The sequence below is a fragment of the Equus caballus genome, chromosome 13 (genome assembly GCF_041296265.1).
Source record: "Equus caballus isolate H_3958 breed thoroughbred chromosome 13, TB-T2T, whole genome shotgun sequence".
Taxonomy (NCBI): Eukaryota; Metazoa; Chordata; class Mammalia; order Perissodactyla; family Equidae; genus Equus; species Equus caballus.
In genome coordinates this window covers 5,108,764-5,132,302 of record NC_091696.1, presented here as the reverse complement: position 1 = coordinate 5,132,302, position 23,539 = coordinate 5,108,764, and the positions used below count along the sequence as shown (strand labels likewise).

General features: G+C 44.4%; 1 protein-coding gene across 3 annotated transcripts in view; it reads right to left on the bottom strand.

Moving 5' to 3' along the window:
• The window catches only part of CYTH3 (cytohesin 3), a 92,133-nt gene that overhangs the window by 51,890 nt on the left and 16,704 nt on the right, over window positions 1–23,539 (bottom strand). The window contains exon 1 of one of the 3 annotated variants that reach the window (XM_070231418.1): window positions 22,543–22,637. The exons of the other annotated variants lie outside the window; for them this stretch is intronic. Within the exon in view, the coding sequence (XP_070087519.1) occupies window positions 22,543–22,555 (13 nt within the window). The 5' untranslated portion in view covers window positions 22,556–22,637. Of the gene's footprint in view, window positions 1–22,542; window positions 22,638–23,539 lie in introns of those variants that run through there. 3 annotated transcript variants of the gene reach the window in all.

The following is a 23,539-nucleotide window of genomic DNA, read 5'->3' as shown; positions in this document are numbered from 1 at the left end:
ACTCTCACCCTGAACCAATTTATATTTATACTACAGTAATTCATTATAATAAGGAAATGTTCCACATTTGGGGTGGTGATTTTTATCCAACAACACAGCTAATAGGACAAAACAACATTTTAAGAAGTAGTTTCACATGACACTCTGGTGGGCCTGTTCATAACAGTCAATGAGTCAGTAATAAATTTTACATGAACTGAACACTTGCTGGCAGCCTTTATTGACAGGCAAGTAATTCTCTCCATTATTTGAAGTAAGCAAAAGTAAATAAGAGTATTTCACTACTTCTCCACTTAAACGGAGATTAGGTACTTATACACAAATTAATTCTCCAGATTTGCAAGAACAGATAACGTGTACAGCCACAGCAGTCAAATCACTGAAACCTGAGACAGACTCAAATACTCTTTTCAGTTTCCATACATACACTTCTCAATGACTCACAACTCTACCTTATTCACTCATTTTTAAAATTTGTCTATTATACAAAAAAGCAAAAGTTCACGCTCATGCAGAAAAAGGAAGTGAGAAGCAAGAGAAAAGAAAAAGCAGCTACAACCTCACCACACAGATAACCAGTCAACATTTCAGATTCGATCCTTCCAGAATACACACAGAATACACAGTAATCAATAAAAACAAAACTCTCAAATATCATAGGACCAAGCGATGTCTTTTATATCAAAACTAGATTTCTTAGGTCACAATTTAATCTCAATCCTTCTGAGTTTATTTTAAATCAAAACTCACTCCCAAAGGGAAAAGACTACACTCATTCATGCAAAAATTAATCAAAATAGCAAGATCTAGCAGAGAAAGAATGACTAGCTTTCACGCATCCACTTAATTTCAAATGTCTAAATTTTAACCTAATTTTCAAGCTTTCCACACTTAGTTTACAAAGTGCTTAAAGTTGTTTTACACTACTGTAACTCCAGCCTTCGCAAGGAGTGAACAGTCAGTACCATGTCAGGTAAAGGTGGGCCTCTTTCCTCACACAGAGGCCTATGCCCTTGACTTTAATTTCTCTTTTCCTCCAAAACCTTGCTCCCTAAACCACACCCTCTTTCTTTTATCTTTAACTCTTCTCTTCCTACCAGCTTCTTTCCATCAATCTACAAACGTGTTCAAATCTCCCCCAGCCCACCCGCTTCAGCCCACACTCCTTTAGAACTAGCGCACACTCTCTTCTCTCATATAGTCTGTCACAGCAGTCTGTGCTTCCACTCTGCTTCTTAAACAAAGACAGATATGATCTGCACACTACTGACCGCTGAGAAGATTGAGTCAGTAGGTACCGGACTGAAGAGTACTGAAGCTCTAACAACAACAGTGTGGAACTAGAACAAAAATAGGTAGAAAAATCAATGGAATAGAATATAGAGCCTAAAAACAGAACCGCATATAAAAAATATTTGAAAGACTAGTCTCCTCAACAAACGGTGCTGGGACAACTGGATCTCCACATGCAAAAGAATGAAGGTGAGCCCCTATCTCATGGCATATACAAAAATTAACTCAAAATGGATCGATGAGCTAAATTTAAGAGCTAAAAACCATGAAACTCTTAGAGGAAAACATGGCAGTAAATCTTAATGACCCTGGGTTTGGCAATGTATTCTTAGATATGACACCAAAAGCATAAGCAACAAGAACAACAAAACAGGTAAATTGGACTTCATCGAAATCAAAACCTTTTGTGCAAAGGACATTATCAAGAAAGTGAAAAGACGACCTACGGAATGGGAGAAAATATTTGCAAATAATATATCTGATACGGATCTAGTATCCAGAACACACGAAGAACTCTTGCAACTCAACAACAAACTCAGTTAAAAAAATTCAACGCACTTGAACAGACATTTCTCCAAAGATATACAAATACCTAACAAGCACAGGAAAATGACGCTGAGTATCATTAGTCATTCGGAAATGCAAATCAAAACCACGAGACTGCAATTTATACCCACCAGGATAGATACATAATTTTTTTTAAAGAACACTAACAAGCGTTGGCAAGGATGTGGAGAAACTGGAACCTTCCTGCATCGCTGGTGGGAGTGTAAGATGGTTTAGTTGCTCTAGAAAACAGGCTAGCAGTTTCTCAAAAAGTTCAACACAGAATGACCCTATGACCCAGCAATTCCACTCTAGGTATATACCCAAAAGAACGGAAAACAGGTATTCAAACAAATACTTGCACACAAATGTTCATAGCAGCATTATGTACAACAGACAAAAGGTGGAAACAACCCAACCGTCCATTGACGGATGAACGATGAATAAGCTGTGGTGCATCCATACAATGAAATATTATTCGGCAAAAAAAAACAGAACTACTGATGTGGAAGTCAGAGCCACCAGAACACGCAGCACACAAGGCTGGCTCCCAAAACCATCCTAAACCATTGGTTAACTCATCATTTATTCAATAAAATGTCTAATATTAACAAAATCTGAATTATAAGATCAATCAAGATGACACAGTATTCCTTATGTCATACTATCCAACAAGACGTGTGCATATTCATCATCACGTATCCAATGAATTGTTCACAGAAATCACCCTGGGTGCAAAAATCAAGCTATGGGGTAAGCCCCGTCGAAACAGGGCCTATATCACTACGAAGCTCGCAAAAAATTAGGAAGTGGAGAAAGTTTACGCTGAAAATATTCTTCAAAAAGGAAAAATAAAGGTGATTTTGTCTCTAAGTAAAGAAAATTTGAAATGTTCATCACTAGGTGGCCCAGAATATCAACCTCTGTCACCAGCCTGACAAATGCTGCCTCAACAAAGAGGGTGTATTTTTAAAAAGGCAACGTATCTGTGACTGGCTCTAAGCGCGAAGAATGGGACAGGTCTCCATCTAAATAAAGATCCAAGGTTCATCCCATACCCACCACACACCCACACCTGCAAACACAGTCCCCAACGGCCTGGCCGGAAAGCAGGGCGGACACCTCCTCATTCCTTGCCAGGAAGCCCGGACCGCAGCTCAGCCTTAAGCAGACTCGATGCAGCTGTATAACATCTGGCATTCCGCTTCCCATTCACAAACACTAAAAGGTAGAACACTTGAGGAATTTAATGTTACACGGGGGTGGGGAAGTAGCGGAGTGCTATTTTAGGGCAAAACAGGCAAAGCAGGGTGGAATCCATGTGGTTTTTATTTCACAGTCCAGGAAGGAAGGCGAGGTCGGCAGTCTGGGCTGAGAAGCCCCCCAGAGGTTCCCCCAGCTCCTCCACGGCTGAGGTCCCATGAACCCTTTAGTTATCTCCTGAAATTTCAGCGCGAGTTGTCAGGTTTTGTAATGCACTTCCCAACTCTGACGTGCAGTCGGGATCTCTAAGGAAAGCGACAGGACACCTCAAAGCTTACAGGAACTTGTCAGTTCCTACCCAGCAGAACTTGGGCAATCAAGGCTGCATTTCAAAGTCCCAAGACGGGCTCAAAAGAGCAGACCTGGCACATGGGTGTGTGCTCCCTCTCATCGAAACCCATGAAATGACAGGAGAGGCTTTTTAAAGAAGAATAAATCACTAACAGCCTAGAAATGCTGAAATCACTCCAAAACAGAAAGCAGAAAGGAACAGACCGAAGGAGACATCAAATTCAAGGAAAACACACACACTGTAAGACCGCTGCAAAGTTAGCATTCTAAGGGAGTTCTAAGCCTTGAGTCAGTGGATATGCTATGTGCAAATGGTTTCAAGAAAAGTGAAACAGTACAGAAAGGCTGATAATGAGAACCATATGACCATCTCACTAGACGGAAAAATAGCATTTGATAAAATTCAACAGCCTTTCTTGATTTAAAAAAAAAAAAATGCAGTAAACTAAGAATAGAAGATTTATTAACCTTAAGTGAAGGATCTCTGGCAGAAACCTACAGCAAACATCAGCCTTGGAAGCATTCCCAATACAGACGGGCCCCAAATGGAGATGCCACTATCACAGCGGCTACTCAACGCCAACAGCATGGCAGGTTTTCCAAGGCTGGAAAAATCTCGGTTGGGGCTCCGGTTAGGAAACCAAAGGGAAGCATTTACATCAACTAAGTATTCACTAAGTAGCAGATTTGTATTTCTCCACCCAAATGAGCTGTCAAATTTTTTGTGTATCTTCCAAGCCAACAATACCTCATAAACTTTCTTCAAAACGTTCTTATGATTCCTCAAGCAGAAAATTCCACAGTGAATGTGAACGAGCAACCTCAGCTGAACCAGAAAATAAAAATTCTAACTTCTTGGAGAGTGATTTAAGAGCCTCTGATCTTTGCCTCGGGTCTGCTTCTTTAATCACGAAAATGTAGGAGGTGGATTAGATTTCAACAACAACCAGATACTTGCTGGGGTTCATTCTGATTCCGGTTCCCCTATCTAAAGAATTTGTTAATAACAAATGTGAAAATGTGACTCTTTCCTTATTTTACATCCTTTTTTAAGGGTGAACCAAGGCTCACAGAAGAACGGCTTGAGAAAGCTTTCTGGATTCTCCATTCCCTTTCATTATCTCAAACCACTGCTGACGGCTTTCTTTCCAGTCGCAAGGAGGGAGTACAGCACATCCGCGAAAGAAGTGTGTCCCTGGCTTAGAGGAGCATTTCCATTTTTATATACATCTGCTTTAAAACTCATACTTTTCCAGGTCCATGGGACAGAAGAACATACTTAACATGCCTTCTAGCCAGGCTCTGTTCAAAATACTCAGCTCCAAATATGGAGTATTGGGGTGGGGGGGGGTGGGGGGGGCGGTGTTGGAAAGAAGTCTTTGTGAGAAAAGAATCAAGTTCTGGGGTTGTGTGGGAGGGTAAGATTCAGGGCTCAGACCACACTGAAAGAGCCAGGCTGGTAGCAAAGAGACTCCCCCTAGATGACCTTAAAAATTAAAAATGAACAGTTTTACAGAAAGTAGAGGCGGCGAGAGAACTTCTTATCTGCCTCCAAACCATGCTCAACTTTAACATTTAGCTTCTGGAAACCCGGGCTGCTTCCCCCTCTGAGGAGCGTCCTCCCACTCCCTCTGTCAGCCCTTCCCACTGTGCAGACCCACAGAAGGATCCCCTCACCCTATTTAAGAGTGTAAAGCCCACCCTTTCTTCATAGGAGATTTCCTCCTTCTACCCTGCCTTATCTTCTTCTTTTCCTTGATTCCTGGGATGGGAAAAAGCACTTTATTTTGTTAGACACTTTTATTGCTAACTAGTGCGTTACCGGGGATGCAGCGATAAGGAAAATCTGAGACACTGTGCAGCGCCGTCCGAGCCCTTCATCCTCCAGGCTGCTGGAGCCCAGACAAACAGGATACAGCCAGCCACTGTGTATACACACAGCAACTGCACGTTCCCCGAGCAGAGGGGAACAGATGTGTAACAGCTGTCCAGCAACAGAATAAAAGAGAGGAACAGAAGGTAAAACTTGAATTAGCCAAAGAAAGTGCAGACGGAAATGCAAAGAGGAGGCAGGCAGTCACTAAAGTCGAGTTAGCCAGGGCACCAGACTACCCTGCCTCGACTTGCTTCTCCATCAGCTACGATCTACAGCCAAATAAAAGCAATTACATCTTAATTTTAAATATGTTCCCAAAAAAACGATACATCTCTGCTTCTAATTTTAAAAATGCAGTGTCTCTTTAACACTCTACAGAAACTGTGTCCTGTTACTATGAATGCACTCATTTTCCAGAGAGAGGCATGCAGAATGGAGACAGCACAGTTGCCAAGGCAGATCCCAGGAACAGGCAACCAGGGTCCACAGCTCAACTCCACCCCTGCAAGCCTGCGCAAGTCATGTGAACTGCATAAGCCTCGGTTTCCTCATCTGCACAATGAGACTCAGAGTACCTATCGCAAGGACTGTTGTGAGAATTAAAAATGAGCTAACGCTCCAAATGCAAAGGACTTAGCGCCACATCTGGCACACAGCAGACAATAAATAAATGGTGACCATTAGTACTGTCGCTGCTCTTAGTGTGGTTATTATGTTACCATTGACATCCCTCAGCTAGAAACTTTCAAGGAGTTCCTCCTTCTTAAAGTAGAACCTCAGGAATGAAAACGTAAAAATATCTATCCCCATTCCATAAAGGGGGAAAAAGGGAAGTTTTTTTTGGAACTATGGGGAGCATCAAATGACTAAAGCAAACCCCAGAGACAGAACTAGTCAAAAATAAAAACCTGGAACCCCAATTTGCATTCTGCTCTATCAGCCACCAGACTTAAGTCTTTGGAGGACTGAAACTGCGACGTGAAGAATGTTCACCACACTGCAACTTACGTGGATGTAACCTAAGTGTTCCCAATAGGAGACATGGCATGCATTCGATCAACAGAATACCACGCAGCCGTTCAATGACCACACAGACGTCCACTGATCTCACTGACACAGAAGGATGTCTACAACAGAACTAAACGAAAAGAGCTGGGTACGAAACCATAAGTACCTAGAATTCCATTCATGTTTTGAAAAATACATACATTCACTCGCAGAGAAGCCAAGTTCTACAAACCAAAATGCTGGTCATGGTAGAATTACAGACGATTTTTATTCTCCTCTTTGTAATTTTCTGAAATTTTTTTAGGAGCTTGTACTTTTATAATCAGAAAAAAAAAAAATCTGCAATGCTATTTCCATCCTGAAATAAGAAATTACTTTGTGGCTAAGCAAGCAGCATGTGCCACGCCACAGCTCCACAAACAGAGCTTCTCAAACAACCTTCCTGGCAGGGTGTCCCCTCCCCCCTGCAGGTTCCTGGGCCTCACGGTTCCGTGGGGTGCTCTGAGCTTTCCCCCTCTCAGAGGTACCAACCACACCCTGGACTTTCACTTATTTATCAAATGCTGCTGAACCCCTGCTCGGCACCAGGCACGGGGCCCTGCAGCGCGGGCAATGCATGGTACTCATAGACATAAATCACACTCGAGAAATTTATGTTTCAAATCAGCATACCTATTTATCAATTTACAAGAAGAAATGCACTGCCAAACAAATATGAGTCCTTGAGCATATGTTGACTGCATTCTCTCAATGCTAACTGATCAACTCATAGAGATGAACATAAACCTATCTCAGGTAAGAGAACACCAGAAATTAACACGGTCATCACATGATCTCCCCAGTGTCTCTCCATTTACAGTGGAACACTGCTGTGTGAGTGTACCACCAAACCAGGAGGGAGGAGTTCACACGGTGGTTCAAGGGCATGAGGATCCTGGGCTGAGGCCCATCCCTCCACAGGGAGGCCGCCCGGACACCTGAGTTCATGGCTAACACTTGTTGGCCGCATAAGCATCTTCACATTTGGGACGGGAAGCCCCGTCTCTGCTTCTGGGCCAATGCCTTCACCCAACACTGCTCTACGTGGACACCGTCCGTCCTTGTCTCTGTTTTAGTGGACAGGCAGCCATCCGTCTCCTTCTAAGGAGGAGACTGTACTGGTCTTAACGTATCGGTTTTACAGTCTATAACTCTAAGATAGGAATCCATTTCCCCCAGTCACAAACTCTGAAGACACCACACTGTAGTCCTGAAAAGCCTCAACACAAGGCCCTCTTCCAAATTCTCTAATCCTAAAATCCTTTTCCGGCCCTAACCTGGAACAATTTGCCCGCTCTGCTTTCTTGCCCCCATCTGCGCTCCAGTCTTTAAACTTCCTCATTCCTGGTCTCTCCAGACTCCTAAGGCTTCACTTCCCTCCCAGTCAGCCCAGAGAGGCACCTTTCCAACGCTTTCCACCAGACCCACTGCCAAACCCAAGCACGGAGAAACTCACCACCCTTTAATCCAACCCAGCCAGGAGCACAGTTCTGATTATGAAAACAAACCAGGAGGCGAATCAGTTCTCCGACCCTGGGAGTACAACAGCCAGACGCAGGGAGGCCCTCGGAGCCGTGGCTGCAAGAGAAGCCAGAAGCGCCCGGGGATTAAGCACACTCCCATTCTGACTGCGGGGTTTGCGGACACCAGGGGCAAGTTCCCCAACAAGAGGGCAAGCAGGGACCTCTACTCAGTCTCTCCCTGGTGCTCCTGCTTCCCGCCCCGCCCTCCATCTATTCTCCCAACTGCCACTCTGCTCTTCCCGCTAAGACTACCAAGAGCACAGTGACTGCCAAACCTCATGACCCGTAATGATGGACCAGCTGCCATCATGGAAGCAGAGGATCCGTGTGCTTGCTCTCCCTAAGCCCTCCTGTCATGAGCCTGCTCAGTGACAGACTTCTGCCCAGGGCTCTGACCAAAAGAGCGTGACAAAGAAAGGGACAACTCAGAAACCACTTGACCAGTGCCAGCAACAACCAGGGCCCAGTGGTGACAGCCGCAGTGGCAGCCACAGGGCACCCCAAACCAGCCTGTTCGTGCTGCCTGGCGGTGGCTGCGGGTCTGACTGCCCAGCTTCCTTTGGCTGTGCTCGGTTTTCTGGGCGTGGCTCTCTCGACTTCCCGTAGGTCTTGTAACTTCCCCCATATCTTTCCCACGATTTCCTCGTATACTTAAATTAGCCACAGTCACTGGCTGTGATTTGCAACCAAAACCCCTAACTGGCGCATCAGGTGTGTCGGCCTGTCGGCTGGGATATCTGGCGCTGACACTCCAGCTCCTTGCAGAACTGGACTCCTGGGTCCCTCAAAACCACTCTCGACTACTTCACCTCTTCTCTCCTCTGTTGTCTCTGGCTCCTGGCATCCCAGAATTCCTCCTTCTTCCCAAGCTCCTTAATTACTGCTGCTCCCTAAGATCCATCCCTCAGTCATCCACTTTCCTCAATCTACGCCTTCTAACCCTGCCTTGGGTCCCTTGGGTATCTCAATGCTTTCACAACTTCAACTATCACCTAGGTATTGATTACTCCAGGATATTCAATTGCCTGCCCAACATCTTCACTAGAAAATCATATAGATAGATCAATGTTCCAAAAATCAATTCATCGTCTTATCCTCCACGCAATCTGTTTGACCTACTCCACGCCTTGATTCAAGTCTTTTCTATGTACCGAGTTAGACCAGCTTTACGTTATCTTTCACCTATATCCAGAGGTCACCGAATCCTGTCAATGCTACCTTAGCAATATGTTTGTGTTTTGTTTCCTTAAGACGGTAAATCTGTCTCTTCATTTGCAGTCCCAGTTTCTGCCGTATTTCAAGAACTTTATCACTAATCCAACCTTTACTATACAGACTATATAACCTTTACTTTCTAAACCACAGAGCTGGTCAAGTAACCTCCTTACCCACACAGCCCTACTCCGTAACCCTTATCATGTGTAGCCGGAGCCTAGGAGGCAGACCGTCACATGTTTGAGAGGCCACTGGAGGCCTCTGTCAACAAGGAGACTTCTGCGAGTCAGCCCTCTCTGTGGTGTGTAAATAGCAGGCAAGGAGGCACCCACTGCCCCGGAAAAAGAATAAAAGTATCTTCTGGGTTCGGACCCAGGTTTGCCTTCCCAATAATTCAAAATTCACTGGTCCAGGGGCTGGCCTGGTGGCACAGTGGTTAGGGTCACACACCCTGCTTCAGCGGCCCAGAGTTCACAGGTTCTGATCCCAGGGGTGGACCCACACGCCACTTGTCAAGCCATGCTGTAGTGGCGTCCCACATACAAAGTGGAGGAAGACTGGCACGGATGTTGGCTCAGGGACAATCTTCTTCAAGCAAAAAGAGGAAGATTTACAACAGATGTTAGCTCAGAGCCAAGCTTCCTCACCAAAAAAAAAAAAAAAAAAAAAGAAAGAAAAAAATTCAGTGGTCCAATCTGCATCTGGCCCAAGGAGCCTCTTGGAGGAAAAGGAGAGAGGCCCTCATTCCATCCTGTTCAAAGGGAGCCTGAAGCACTGGATGTCCCCAACTGAGGACTGTTGCCCGAAAGAAGTTGTCACCACAAGACAGTGGCTCTGGCTCCACATGGAAGCCTAGATGCTCACGGAGAGGGCTCGTTCCAGCACAACTTGTTCTAAAGACTGAAAGCCCCTGGGGACCCGAGGACTCCACCAAGCAGCTGTGCTCAGAGAAGAACAGCCGAGACTGAGTGCCAACTGACAGAGCTGTAGCTCGAGGATGCTCTGGTTCTCCGAGCGCATGGCTGGACCAACCCCTTTGGATTTAATGGATCCTCGAAGTTCTACAGGACAACTTCTAGGCCAAGAGGAGTCAGCCTGCAGGAGATAGTGGACTTCCTAGTGACCAATAAACAGAGGGCTCGGGCAATTTGTTGAAAAAATAAGGCATGTGGCCCCAGCTGGTGAAGAAGGTCATTCCATTATCAGTGGCTCTTCCCCGCCCACTCAGCGAAAGAATGAGGGCCTCTGATGCATCATTTCAGTGCCTCTCATCTAGTCCTAAAGGATGTTTCCAACCTCATCTGCCATCAAACCCCTGGTCACACTGAACGCTCATTCCCTGAGTACATCACGCTTCTCTGCGACGTGCGTGGATATCCTCCTCCCAGAACACCTCACCATCCCATCGCCACCTGCGCCGTCCCTTCCCCACCTGTGGACGACCCACCCATTCTTCAAGCCTCGGTCACCATTTCCCCACGATATTTCTTCCAAGGACTTCTACAGACTAGCTCACGCTTCTGCTCAGCACCAGCTGTCCTGTGCTCTGTATCGCAAGAGTTATGTCCACTTCCTCCCCGCGAAGCAGCCCCCATGTGTGGTGTCACTTTGTGCCTCTCAGAAACCTACCACAGGTTCTTTCTTATACACGGTAGTCAGCTAACAGATTTTACACTGAAATGAAAAATAAAATGCCACGTGTCACAAGTCAAACAACAGCTGGTGGTATGCTGCTGCTAATTTATATAGTTTCATCATCTCTGGAAATCACACAATAAAGGCTCAAAGGAGAGAAACCCCATTCGAGGCTGGAGTTTCCTGTCCTCCTCTCCACGGCTCTACGCTACCAAAAGAATAAGGTCTCCCATTATACAAAACCACTAAGGAAGATCAGCCTAGGTCCGGAGATACAAATCTACCACTGTTTAAGGAAATTCTGAAATGCTTATATAGATAGGATTGGCCGTTGCTTAAAAAGTAAACCAGCCCAGCCAGTTTAGGAAATGACACGTGACCATCCCTCCAACAGCTCGGAGCCTTGCAACCCTGACTTCCTGGTACTTAGCAGGGGGCTGGCAGGCCAGCAGGCCACTCGATTTTCTTTTTGAACTAAGTACGGTAGGATTATATCCTCCAGCACGAAGACAGCTTTGGAACCTTAACCAACTATACCGTGCAGACACAGACAAGGGGCTGAGAAATCCTGGAGAATATATTAAGAGCAAATAACCATTTCATAACGATTCACTTTCAGCCTCCACTCTCCTCAGAGCATATTTATACCCACCTGCTACACCTGGTTGCGAAGATATTATCAAAATTTCCGAATTTCCCAATTAATAACGTTCTAGAACAGAAAGCTCTCTTTAGCACAAAGGAATAAAGCTACAACTACTTGTATGAAAGACAACTTAAGAAATAAAACAGTTGCCTCAAGGTCAGGCAACAGGCCTGGACCAGCTTCTGACTTTGGGCAGACACCTAAAGCACGTTTCTTCACCCAAGGCTCATATCAAAACAGAGGAATGCTTGTTGAGAAGCAGCTCAGAAAACGCTGATCAAAGGAGCCACGTGTGGTGCAGAAGCTGCCCAGCAGCCACCACTCAGCCTCCGCAGGCAGCACTTCAGTCTCAGACAGCGAGAGCTGCATGAACCATCTCCACCCTTCACGTGAGTTTAGGCGAGAGCGGTGTGGCCTGCTAGAATCCGGAGGCACAAGTCCGGCAGAATCCCCCAGGGCAGTTGCCTGGCGGACAGTCTGAGCTCCACTTAGTTTTCAGAGGACAGCTCGCGTCCCCCACTCATAGAGGCTCAGCAAACAAATGACGACATCGAATAAATTAGTTACCATCTAAGAAACCCCATCCACCTTTCCCCTATCTTGCTTTCTGATTTCTGTTTAAAAACACAGTTTTTATTCTCACAAGAGTTCCTGCCAATTAGAAAGTTTCCTTTATGTCCAAGCAGTGCACAGGAATCTGACTTCTTATAAATGGATGTTTCCTTTCTTCCTATAAAAAGTCTCAACACGGGCCGGCCCAGTGGCACAGCGGTTAAGTGCTCACATTCTGCTTCGGTGGCCCGGGCTTCACCAGTTGGGATCCCGGGTGCAGACACGGCACCACTTAGCAAGCCATGCTGTGGTAGGCATCCCACGTATAAAGTACAGGAGGATGGGCACGGATGTTAGCTCAGGGCTAATCTTCCTCAGCAAAAAAAAAAAAAAAACACACAAACTTAAGTATAATGTAAATAACACATACACATGGGTAAGCATACTGAGTAAGCAAAAGTAAATTTAAAAAGAAAACCCTTCAGTGAAACTACTCTGGATGATACTATAACAAGGAATACACATCATTACGTATTTGTCCAAACCCACAGAAAGTACAACACCAAGGGTGAAGCCCCATGTAAACTGTGGACTTTGGGTGATGTTGACGTGTCACTGTTGGCTCATCAGTGGTAACAAGCTTACCATTCTGGTGAGGGATGTCCACAGTGGGGCAGGAGGAAGGCAGGGGGTATGTGGGAAATCTGTACTTTCTGCTCAGTTTTGCTGTGAACCTAAAACTGCTCTAGAAAATAAAGTCTATTTAAAAGGGAGGAAAAAAAACAAAAAGAAAGCCAGCCCTTCCTTTCCATTGCCCTCTGTGGGCTTCATGGGCTCTGCCCATCGTGCCCACAAGTCGCCAAGGTTCTGTCTTCAGCTCGGTCCCCCTTCTCTGCTGCACTTTCTCCTTTAGCAAATGTACGTGCTCCCAGTGCTTTAAGCACTATTATTAGTTAAGGACTTCCAAATCTGATTTTTGCCACATTATCTCCCTCCTAAGCTCCAAATCTACATCTCCATAGGGAGGGCTCGCTAGCGTCTCTAAATGAATATTTTCAAAATAGAGAACCAACTGAAAAGCTATGTTTCTAAGAACCATAAGATAATTTGGTAAGCTAGTAAGATACAAAATGAATACAGAGAACTCAACAGCTCGTATAAATTCAAACAATAACCAGTTAGACAATAAAATAGAAAAGGATACATTTATTATAGCAATAAAACATCAAAGATCCAGAAATAAATTTAATAATAAATGTACAAAACTTACGTAAGCGGAAGAAAAACTTTAATATCCTCTTGAATGACATAACAGACTTGAACAAAGGAAGAGGCATACCATGTTCCTGGATAGAAAGATGCAACAGCAGAAAGATGTCACACTCTCCAAAGTAATCTATAAATTCAACGCAATCTCAGTTAAGGCAGCAGCTGTTTATTTTCTGTCATAGACAAGCAGACGGTAAAGGTCATAAGGAAAAATGAGCAAACAAAAAGTAGCCAGGAAAACTCTGAAAAGGAAGAAAAATGAGAGAGGGGAGGAGGCTAACCCGAACCTATACTAAAACACCATGGGCTTGTAAGGAAAACTATGACATTCTGGCATAAGAAGAGACAGACCACGGGAACAGAATACTAAGTCCAGACAGACTCAAGTCAGATGGAAATTTAGTATACGATAAAGGCAGACGGTAAAGACGAACTTTTAATAAATGGTGTTGGGACAACACAGCCTTCTGGAAAAAAAGATAAAGTTGTAACGATACCTCGCCCCATATACCAAGATACATTCCAAATAGCTCAAAGGCTTAAATGTGGGAAGGGAAACTATACAATAAAACAGACAACACAGGCAAATTCCTTTATAATCTTGGAATGGGGACATCTTTTCTAAGTATGACTCAAAATTAGGACGCCACCACAGGAAAAAAATGCATACATTGGGCAGCATAAACAAATAGGATCTTCTTTATGGTAAAAACAAAAAACAAAACAAAACAAAAAACCCAAGCAAACAAAAAGTCGTAAGCAAAGTCAAAAGACAAACGGCTAATTGGGAGATAACATGTGCCACCCATGGGGACTAATCCCCCTCACAAAGACCTCCTAGAAGCTGAAAAGGAACAGAGCAAGAACCCAGGCGATCAGCGGGCACAACAACGAGAGAAAGCAGATGAAAGCTGAGACGCCATTTCTGACCCATGAGGCTGCCAAAACCCAAAGGCTGGCCAGCGCTCCCTGCTGATGAGGCTGCGGGGGACCAGGCACTCTCCCACAGTGCTGGCGGGAGTTAAAAACAGTACACGGGTGTGGAAGGAGGTCTAGGGACGTCTACCAACATTTCAAATCCATTTCCTTTTGGCTCAGGAATCCCACTTGGGAAATTTCTCTCTCAGATAAATTTGCAAGAAAATGGCATATTCACTAGGCTGTTCATTGCAACATCATATCAAAAGACGGGAAGCCACCCAAGTGTCCGTCAGTAAGATGCTGCTTGAATAAACTGGCACATCCACACAATGGAATATTATGCAGCTGTTCAAAAAAAGTGAGAAAGAACTCTATGTACCAATATGGAATGACTTTCAGGAAATTACACGAAAAAGGTGTAAGAGAAGGCAGTGATAAGACTTTATATTTTGGTTATAACCGCATAAATAAACATTGTGAGGATAAACAAGAAACCAATAAAAATTATTATTTCTGAGGAACAGGTCAGGGGAGAGAACGGGCTCACGCATGTGCACACTAGCGCAATAAACACACCTCTCTCCAGAGGAAGGAAGGGGATGTAGCAGGGCCACTTTCCTTCACATAAACAAAACCACCCAGGGCCCAGGCGTGTTTATACTGCCAACCCACAGAGCCCAAGGAGGGGAGCTCAAGAACAGAGCAAGCAGCTTAGATTCACAGAAATTCTCAGTCGTGCTAAATCAACACCACACTGCCCACTCTTCCCAAACCCCCTCCACCCGACTCCTCCGTGAGGCGGCCCCGCTCTGTAATTCCCCAGCGGACACGGGGCCCCAGTCCTGAAGCTGCTTGAGATGACTGGGGCTCCTTAGAGAAAAGAACCAAAAAGAAAAAAGGCCCAGGTGAGAGAGACGTGAGTCCACGCAGGTTCCACTGCTTTCCAACTCTGTGCCCTCAGCCTGTCCCTTCAGGTCTGCCAACCCAGCCCAGGACCTAACTCCAGGTGCTCAAAAAACGCTTCTCCTCCCCCAAAAGTGCCAAGCCAGCAGCTCTCTGCCATATGTCTGAAAGGGGAAGAGAACCAGAGCAAAGATGAGATTTCTCCCCTCCAGACGCGAGAAGGCAAACTGCCGCTGATGCTGGTGAGATCAGAAGAGAGCCGGAGAGCCGGGACCGCATCGCCTGGGGGTGGAGGAGCCAGCCTCCAACAGGCAGCACCTGCACTAGCGGGTCTGGCTCTGCCGTCCGACCACCAGTGGCCACCAGTGACCAGGGAGCTAAGCCAGCGCAGGCTTCGGAATGGAGCACTTCACAGCCCAACAACGTGTCACCTGTGCTCAGCTGGCTAAGACAACTGGCTTTTTCCACTGCATCGCTCCCTGTCCCCCTCTTCTCTTCTCCTCCTGCCAGGCGATGACTTTAAGGGGTGGGCATTTGGGGATCCATAGGGAAAAGCTGAGTTGGGGATGCATTTCGTTTGGGTTCAGTGGGATATACTCATGTGGCTTTAGCCACTTCTGCGTTTTAAATTAAACGGACACATGACCCCCAGGAATACTCCTCTGGCCCCTGTACCTACTTACTTGATGAGGCGATGCCACAGTGCACGGTGAGAGGCGGTATTTTAACATGACTGTGTCTTTCAGGGCCCAACACCAGAAGGATGAGGGCCATGGAGGAGAAATGAGGTTTGAGCCGTCAGAAGGCAGTCTGCTGAAAATTTTTCTAATCACTAGATACGTCAACTTTTAAACAGAAGATATGATTCTCACTGAAGTCTAATCAAAACGGAAATTCTCTCCTCTTAGGAATATACTTGATGAGGCAACATGTAATATTATAAGTACAGCATATTTTTTTCTCCTTGGGTGTTAACTGTGAAAAAACAGAATTTATGAGAATCCTTATGGTTACATGTTTTAAATCTGTAGTCCCAAACTAGCAAGTAAGTCTGTCCTGAATTTGCCTGTGTGGTGTAGCCAACCACGTCTGATGCATCTTGTTCTGACGAAGGCTAGCAGTTCCACACCTTACAGATGAAACGACACACAAAACTGTCACCTAAGCAACAATACAGCCTGAAGAAACACATTTTCAGGTGACAAAATTCCTAAACCTATGCATCTACAAGTCATGATTAAATTATGTGACCCAATACAACTTAGTGGCAATTTTTTAATGGATTTCAATTGCTATTGTATGTGCATTAATTTGTATGTGCAATTATTTCAGAATTATTTTGTATATTTTTTCCAGAATGTTTTATCACTTGAAAATTCAAATATGATATGAATGAAGTTTCCTGGTAAAATCCAAAAACAGGAAGAAAGAAGACTGGAAAAGGCTTCAAAATGTCCCAAAAAATCTTGTATTACAATGGAGACTTAAAACTCTGATGGTCAAAATCCTTAAAGAAACTTTCCTAAATTATCAACAATTAAAATTTTTTTTCCATTCAATCATCTTAGAGGAAAGACTGGATTATCTTTCTATTCTGCGTACAGCAAAATGTTACAAAATTATCGTTATATGAAGAGGTTATCAACTAGCTTGAGCAGACAACCAAAATCATAGGGAGAGGGGCAGGCCAGTGGCGCAGCAGTTAAGTGCGCACGTTCTGCTTCTCGGTGGCCCGGGGTTGGCTGGTTCAGATCCCGGGTGTGGACATGGCACTGCTTGGCAAAAGCCATGCTGTGGTAGGTGTCCCACATATAAAGTAGAGGAAGATGGGCATGGATGTTAGCTCAGGGCCAGTCTTCCTCAGCAAAAACAGGAGGATTGGCAGTAGTTAGTTCAGGGCTAGTCTTCCTCAAAAAAAAAAAAAAACCCCATAGGGAGAAAGTATTATAAAGTTGTGTCAAGAAAAGAATTGCATGATTTTTCTGGGTTTTGACTTGTTTGTGGTTTTATAAGCTTTTTTTTTTTAATAAACTTATAAGTTGTAGTGACCTTTTCGTTCCAAATAAATTCCTACTTTGGTACCCAATTTTATATTACTTTTCTTAAACAGGGCATTCCAAATTATAGGCGTTTCAGGCCCCACGAAAGCTGGCTCCTCCCCACTGATGACGGACACTGCAGTGGGGCAATTCACACGGCTTCTTCTACTTTCTTTTCATCACGGCCCTCACCACCCTTGGAAGGTCCACCTTTGAGAGAAGGTGTCCAGAGGGAGCGAGTGCCAGGCCAGACCCTCCTTACTTCATCTCTCTCCCATCAGAGCATCACCCTCTTCCCAAGTCTTTCTAAGGCCTTCATAAAGATCTGTCCAAAAACACCTCAAAACAGTACAGGGATGAGTCATAGAGAATGCGAATTTCTAAACAAATACATTTCACAAAACGCATAATCCCCCACCTCCTCCAAAAAACGCATTCGTTTCTTAAAGATTTTCCAAAACGTGGGCCAAAGTAGGTAATTATCCTCTAAATAAACATAAAAAGCCAATAAAAAACACACACACAAAAGCAGATCATGGTACTTTTACCTGACACGACCTTTTCCCATGATCGAATTTACTTTTTATGTTTTTCTCCTTCTAGTGATGTGGACTGTGTACATCTTACTTTAAAATTTTCCAGTGGTAATGGTAAAAAAAAAAAAAAAAAAAAAGGGGGGCTGGCCCCATGGCCCAGTGGTTAAGTTCACGCGCTCCGCTGCAGGCTGCCCAGTGTTTCGTTGGTTCGAATCCTGGGCGCGGACATGGCACTGCTCATCAAACCACGCTGAGGCGGCGTCCCACATGCCACAACTAGAAGGACCCACAACGAAGAATATGCAACTATGTACCGGAGGGGCTTTGGGGAGAAAAAGAAAAAAAATAAAATCTTTAAAAAATAAATAAATAAATAAATAAAATAAAATTTTCCAGTGGTTACCTTTAATTTACTACTCTTTTTAAACCACACTGCTACCTGTATTTTTCTAATTATCAAAGTCAGAAATAAAAGTTGATATCCCCCTTTGTCAGAAGAAAAGGCAAGGCTCCTACTTTCTCCCGACATTCCTCTGCCTCCCCCTCCACCGACTTCTCAGCTTCAGTTAGCGCACCTTGGACCCACATTCATTACTGCAGGTGTTGTTACTGAATAATTGGGTTTTTTTCTTTTCATTACATATCTTCTCTTTCAAGAATTACTTACAACATTTGAATTTTGATTTGTAACCAAATTTATAATTATTTAGGTTTAATGTTCAAGTGATTTCAATTCAACATCAGATATTTTACACCACAACTTTCCTCTTCCTATTTCAATTAACCTTTTAGTGGATTACAATTTATCTGTGAAAAAGTTTTTTGTTCCCCAAGAAAAATTACAGAAGGTGTATCAGAAAGATTTCAGGTACGGGTAGCAGAAGAAAGCTCAAATGGCCTTAAAGAATAAGGAAATGTATTGGCTCATATAATTTTTTTTAAGTATAGTTGACATACAACATTATATTAGTTTCAGTTGTACGACACAGTGACTCAACATTTATACACATTATGAAATGATCGCCCTGATAAGACTAGTAACCATCTGTCACCATACAAAGTTATTATGATACTGTTGACTATATTCCCTATGCTATACATTACATCCCCAAGGCTTATTTATTTTATGAAAAGAATTTTGTACCTCTTAATCCCCTTCATCTATTTCACCCTTCCTCCACCCCAACCTCCCCCGACAACAACCAATTTGTTCTCTGTATCTATGAGTCTGTTTCTGTTTTTTGTGTGTTGATTTTTGTTTTGTTTTTTCAGATTCCACTAAACAAAACAGAGATAAGCAATCTCCCTGGTAGAGTTCAAAGGAACGGTCAGAAGGACGGCCCACCAGACTCAGGAGAAGAATGGGTGAACACAGTGAGAACTTCAACAATGAGTTAGAAAATATAAAAAAGAACCAATCAGAGCTGAAGAATACAATAACTGAAACGAAAAACTCCCTGGAGGCTACCAACAATGGATTAGATGATACAGAAGAATGGATCAGTGAACTGGATGAGAAAGTAGAGGAAATCGCCCAAGCCGAACCGAAAAAAGAAAAAACTTTTAATGAGGATAGTGTAAGGGACCTCTGAGACAACATTAAGTGACCTAACAATCACAATATCAGGGTCCCAGAAGGAGAAGAGAGAGGGAAAGGGGCAGAGAACTAATTTGAAGAAGTCATAGCTGAAAACTTCCCTACCTGCAGAAAGAAACAGGCATCTACGTCCAGGAAGCACAGAGAGCACCAAACAAGATGAACTCAAAGAGGTCCACACCAAGACACACTATAATTAAAATCTCAAAAATTAAAGATAAAGAGAGAATCGTAAAAGCAGCAAGACAAAAGCAACAAGTCATGTACAAGGGAACTCCCATGAGACCATCAACTGACTTTGCAGCAGAAACTTTGCAGGCTAGAAGGGAGTGGCTCACATAATTCTTAAGTGCGAAGGGAGGGTGAGCTCCCAGTGAAGGCAATGTGCCAGATGTGACTTCTCTGTGTCTTCAGAGAACATCTTTCTGTTGCCCTCACAAATTAACAACAATTAGTGTGATTATTTAATTCTCGGTGACAACCTTTTACCCTCAACACACTTAGCCTTGGCTCCACTATCTTCTGGCAAAGTTGCAGAAATGCTGAAAACCATCCCAAACTCTTCCTTCGTTCTATAGCCTTTTTTCCCCTCCTCTGACTGGCTGTTCGTGGGGCACTTTATCCTTGAAATTTAAAAATTTCACCAGCATACAGTTGCTCCTTCCACTAATTTCATTTAAGCAAAATTAGCCCTTGCAACATACAGAAGGAGTTGGTGTTTTTTCCAGCTTGAAGATACTTTTTTCCATTGTATCTCTGATTACTGTTTCTGTTCTATTTGTTTTGGTAGCTTCTTCGGGAACAATTATTTAGATCACAGCACTAATTTAACTTTCTACATTGTAAATTTTGCTCTTCATGGATCCTAGTGGAGCTAAAATTTCTCCAAATGCATTTAGTATCATTGCAGTTTCTTTCTCTCAGCTCATTCATTTCACTTTATCTGCCTCTCAACCAACTAGTTTTCATTTGGGCCCGTTGCCTTATCTCATCTTTCAATCACTTATTTCAGAGTCTTTCTTGAATTTTATCAAAAATGGCACAAAGCAGATTCATTCCAAAATTTACTTCCTTTCTATCGTTAATCATGTTCAAAATTATACTTTTCCTCTGTCTCGAAAAGTATATCTGCCCTCCCTGATTTTATTTTGGAAAGACGTTGCTTTTTTCTATTTATTATTGAACAGTGATATCCAGGCCCAATGTTCCCCCAAAACAGAATGGTTCTCCTTAGAATGCTGCTGAGTTTTGGCGGGTTTTTTCAGCTCTAAGTTTGCAAGCTGAGAGCCGACGCATATGGAAACTGCATCACCCATTGACGGGTGGTCCAGCTTCAAGGGAACTTCATCTCCGCAAGTCTGCTTCTCTGGGGATCCATCACGTTGGTTCTGTGATCAAGTTTCTGTACAAAACCCTCCATCTGGCATGGCTTCCGCTCCAGATACACGGGGTGCTGCCCACCGCATGACGGAGGACAGCTGCAGAGCCAAGGAGAAGCCCTTCCGGTTGAAACCGCGTGTCCTCTGGCCTCCCAGGTCAGCTGCTCCCGATCACTGCTGCCGCACAGGAGCAAACCCAGCCCCAGCTCCCTGGGGGCACCTGGCATCACCCGGCCTCAGTCACCCTCTTCTCCTAATTAGCAGAGCCAACAGCCCATCCTCCCACATTTCTCGCAAGCCTTCGCCGAGTTCTCAGGGAATGGCGTAATGAGTCAGCCCCTGGTCTTGCTTCACCCTGATCCCATCTCTCATGACTCAGTTTTTCACCAGGTTTTTTTCTCAGTCATTTCCACTAGGATCTGGTGATTCAAGGAAGCAGGCAAGGGAGGAACTTAGACAAAGGCTAGTACTCAGTCTCCAATGGTCATTTTTTAAGGTGGTGTTCTTTTTTTTTTTTTAAAAGATTTTATTTTTTCCTTTTTCTCCCCAAAGCCCCCGGGAACATGTTTGTATATTCTTCATTGTGGGTCCTTCTAGTTGTGGCATGTGGGACGCTGCCTCAGCGTGGTTTGATGAGCAGTGCCATGTCCGCACCCAGGATTCGAACCAACGAAACACTGGGCTGCCTGCAGCAGAGCGCACAAACTTAACCACTCGGCCACGGGGCCAGCCCCGTGTTCTGTCTTCTGAATTCTCTTCCTTCTGGGGTCAGCTATCCCTTCTATAGAAACTTTGCATGAAGTGTTCTCTGTCACACTGGTGGGCTTTTTCCCCATCCGTCTGGAGGTTCCTGTCACCTGTACATATTTAAAAACGAGATGGAGCTAGCTGTGTGGCTTCCTCTGATGCTGTACCAGGTACCTTTTCTCACTAGATTTGCCACGTGACTGGGACAGTTCAGACGTGCTCTGTTCCGGGAGCCAAGCCTGTCCACTGGCAGGCTTCACTTCAGGATGAAAAGTCGGGGAGACGGCCTTTAAGACAGATGGAAAAAAGCTTTACTCTGGGTGCTGGGACACACTCGTGGGGCCCCCAACTGTCCCCAGGCGGAGGGTTCAATCTCTGTAAAGAAGTATTTGCCAGAGGGTAAAATGCTATCAATTGTCTGCCTCAAAGAGGAAGGAGGGTGAGGAGAGCAGAGGGAGAGAAAGTTCGGGCACGGCGGCCTCCCCACAGCCCGGGAATTCTCCTAGTTTGCCGCACCGTCCACACTCACTGGCGTCCACACTACCGGCCAGCCTCTGTGCTTCCTCTCCGTCTTCATTCTGTTTTATCCATTTAAAGGTTTCCAACTTCCTGTTTCTTCCAAAAGTTTCTTCAATTCTCTCCTCTACTAAAGGTGTCTTCCAGTCTGTCTGCTACTGGCAGGTTCCGATCGCTTCCTTTCCTGTCCTTTGCTGGGATTTCAGAGCGAGTGGAGGATGCAAGTTGGGTCTCATGTCCACGCAGGGATCGTACCGGCAAAGCCTCATGGAATCCCTGAGAAGGGGATCCTTCGTTCTATTAACTGATTTCAACGAAGCTCCCAGGAAATTCGGTTTCTTAAACCTATATATTGCACACTGGTCTTCAGAAAGACTAAAAGTTTTCTACAGATATGATTCTCTGGATACAACTACGCATGATATTACAAACGAGGGATTACGGCAAACAGTCCTTCTCCAAACAGTAAGCTTGAAAACAAACCGCCAGCTTCTCAAAGAGAAGAAAATACACGCCAAGCGTCAAGACAGCACGCAAGCTGCAGATCTGAGCCTGTGACAGAGGTGAGCCAGCCCTGCAGCCACTCCCCACGCCAGAACCAAGCCCAGCCTCGATTCCACCCACAGGAGACGCACAGGTACCGTATCCTGAATCACGCCACAACGTGGAGGAACCTGGACAACGGGATCGTGCTACAACACGGAGCAAGCTGCCAATCCAAAGAAGCCACACACAAAAGGCCACACACCATATGATCCCATTTACATGCTCTGTCCAGAACAGGCAAATCCACAGGGAGAGAGAGTAGATCAGCGGTTGCCAGCGGCTGCGGGAATGACTGCTAATGCGGACAGAGTTTCATTCTGACGTGACGAAAATGTTCTAAAATTAGGTAGTGGGGATGGTTGCACAACTTTATGAATGTATGAAAAACCACTGAATTGTGAATGTTGCGCAATTTTATGAATATGCCAAACACCACTGAGATGCCTAACTTGAAGGCAGATGACTACTATGTGATTACAGTTCTTTTTGAAAGGGAATAGGTACTTTACCACCAAATCAGACTCCAGGCTCACAATCCCTCACTCCTGCAACACTTCAGCAGAGCCAACATAACTTCAAGAGAATAAGGATCTCCGATACCATACAGAGCAGCAAACCAATCACTTATAAATCTAAGAAGCTTCCAGACTATTCCTAAGTTTAAAAAAAAAAAAAAACCTGAGTAAAAATGGGGCAGGACAGAGGGAGAAGAGACGTCTAAGAAGTTTCTGGAAGAGTTACAAAAACAATTCTTCCAGTGGGAGGCAGAAAATAGTAACTTGTGAGAAGCCAGAAGACTCAACTGTTCCAGTGTAAAGCCCGCAAGGATTCTTCAAAACATCGTTCACGCCGGTATAGACACAACAATGAGCTAGCTGCAAGAGAGAACCGAGTCCTCTTAAATTTGCTCAGCAGTATTCATTGATTACAGCCACTAAAGTGTCACTGGCTTATTTTTCCCATAAAGTTTAAACGGCTGGAAGACAGTGAACAATATTTTCGTGCTGAATAACAAAAATATTTCTTAGTGATGCCCTGAACCACAGAAATGCAAAGAGATCATCTAAAAAACAGAGGATGGGATTTCAAAGAAATCTGTCCATAAAACCGAATCTAAAAAGAACAACTCGCAAGATGACTCCAGAATTGCATGATTTCTTCAGAGGCAGCGCTGGTCTCGAATAGCTCCCAAACAGGAT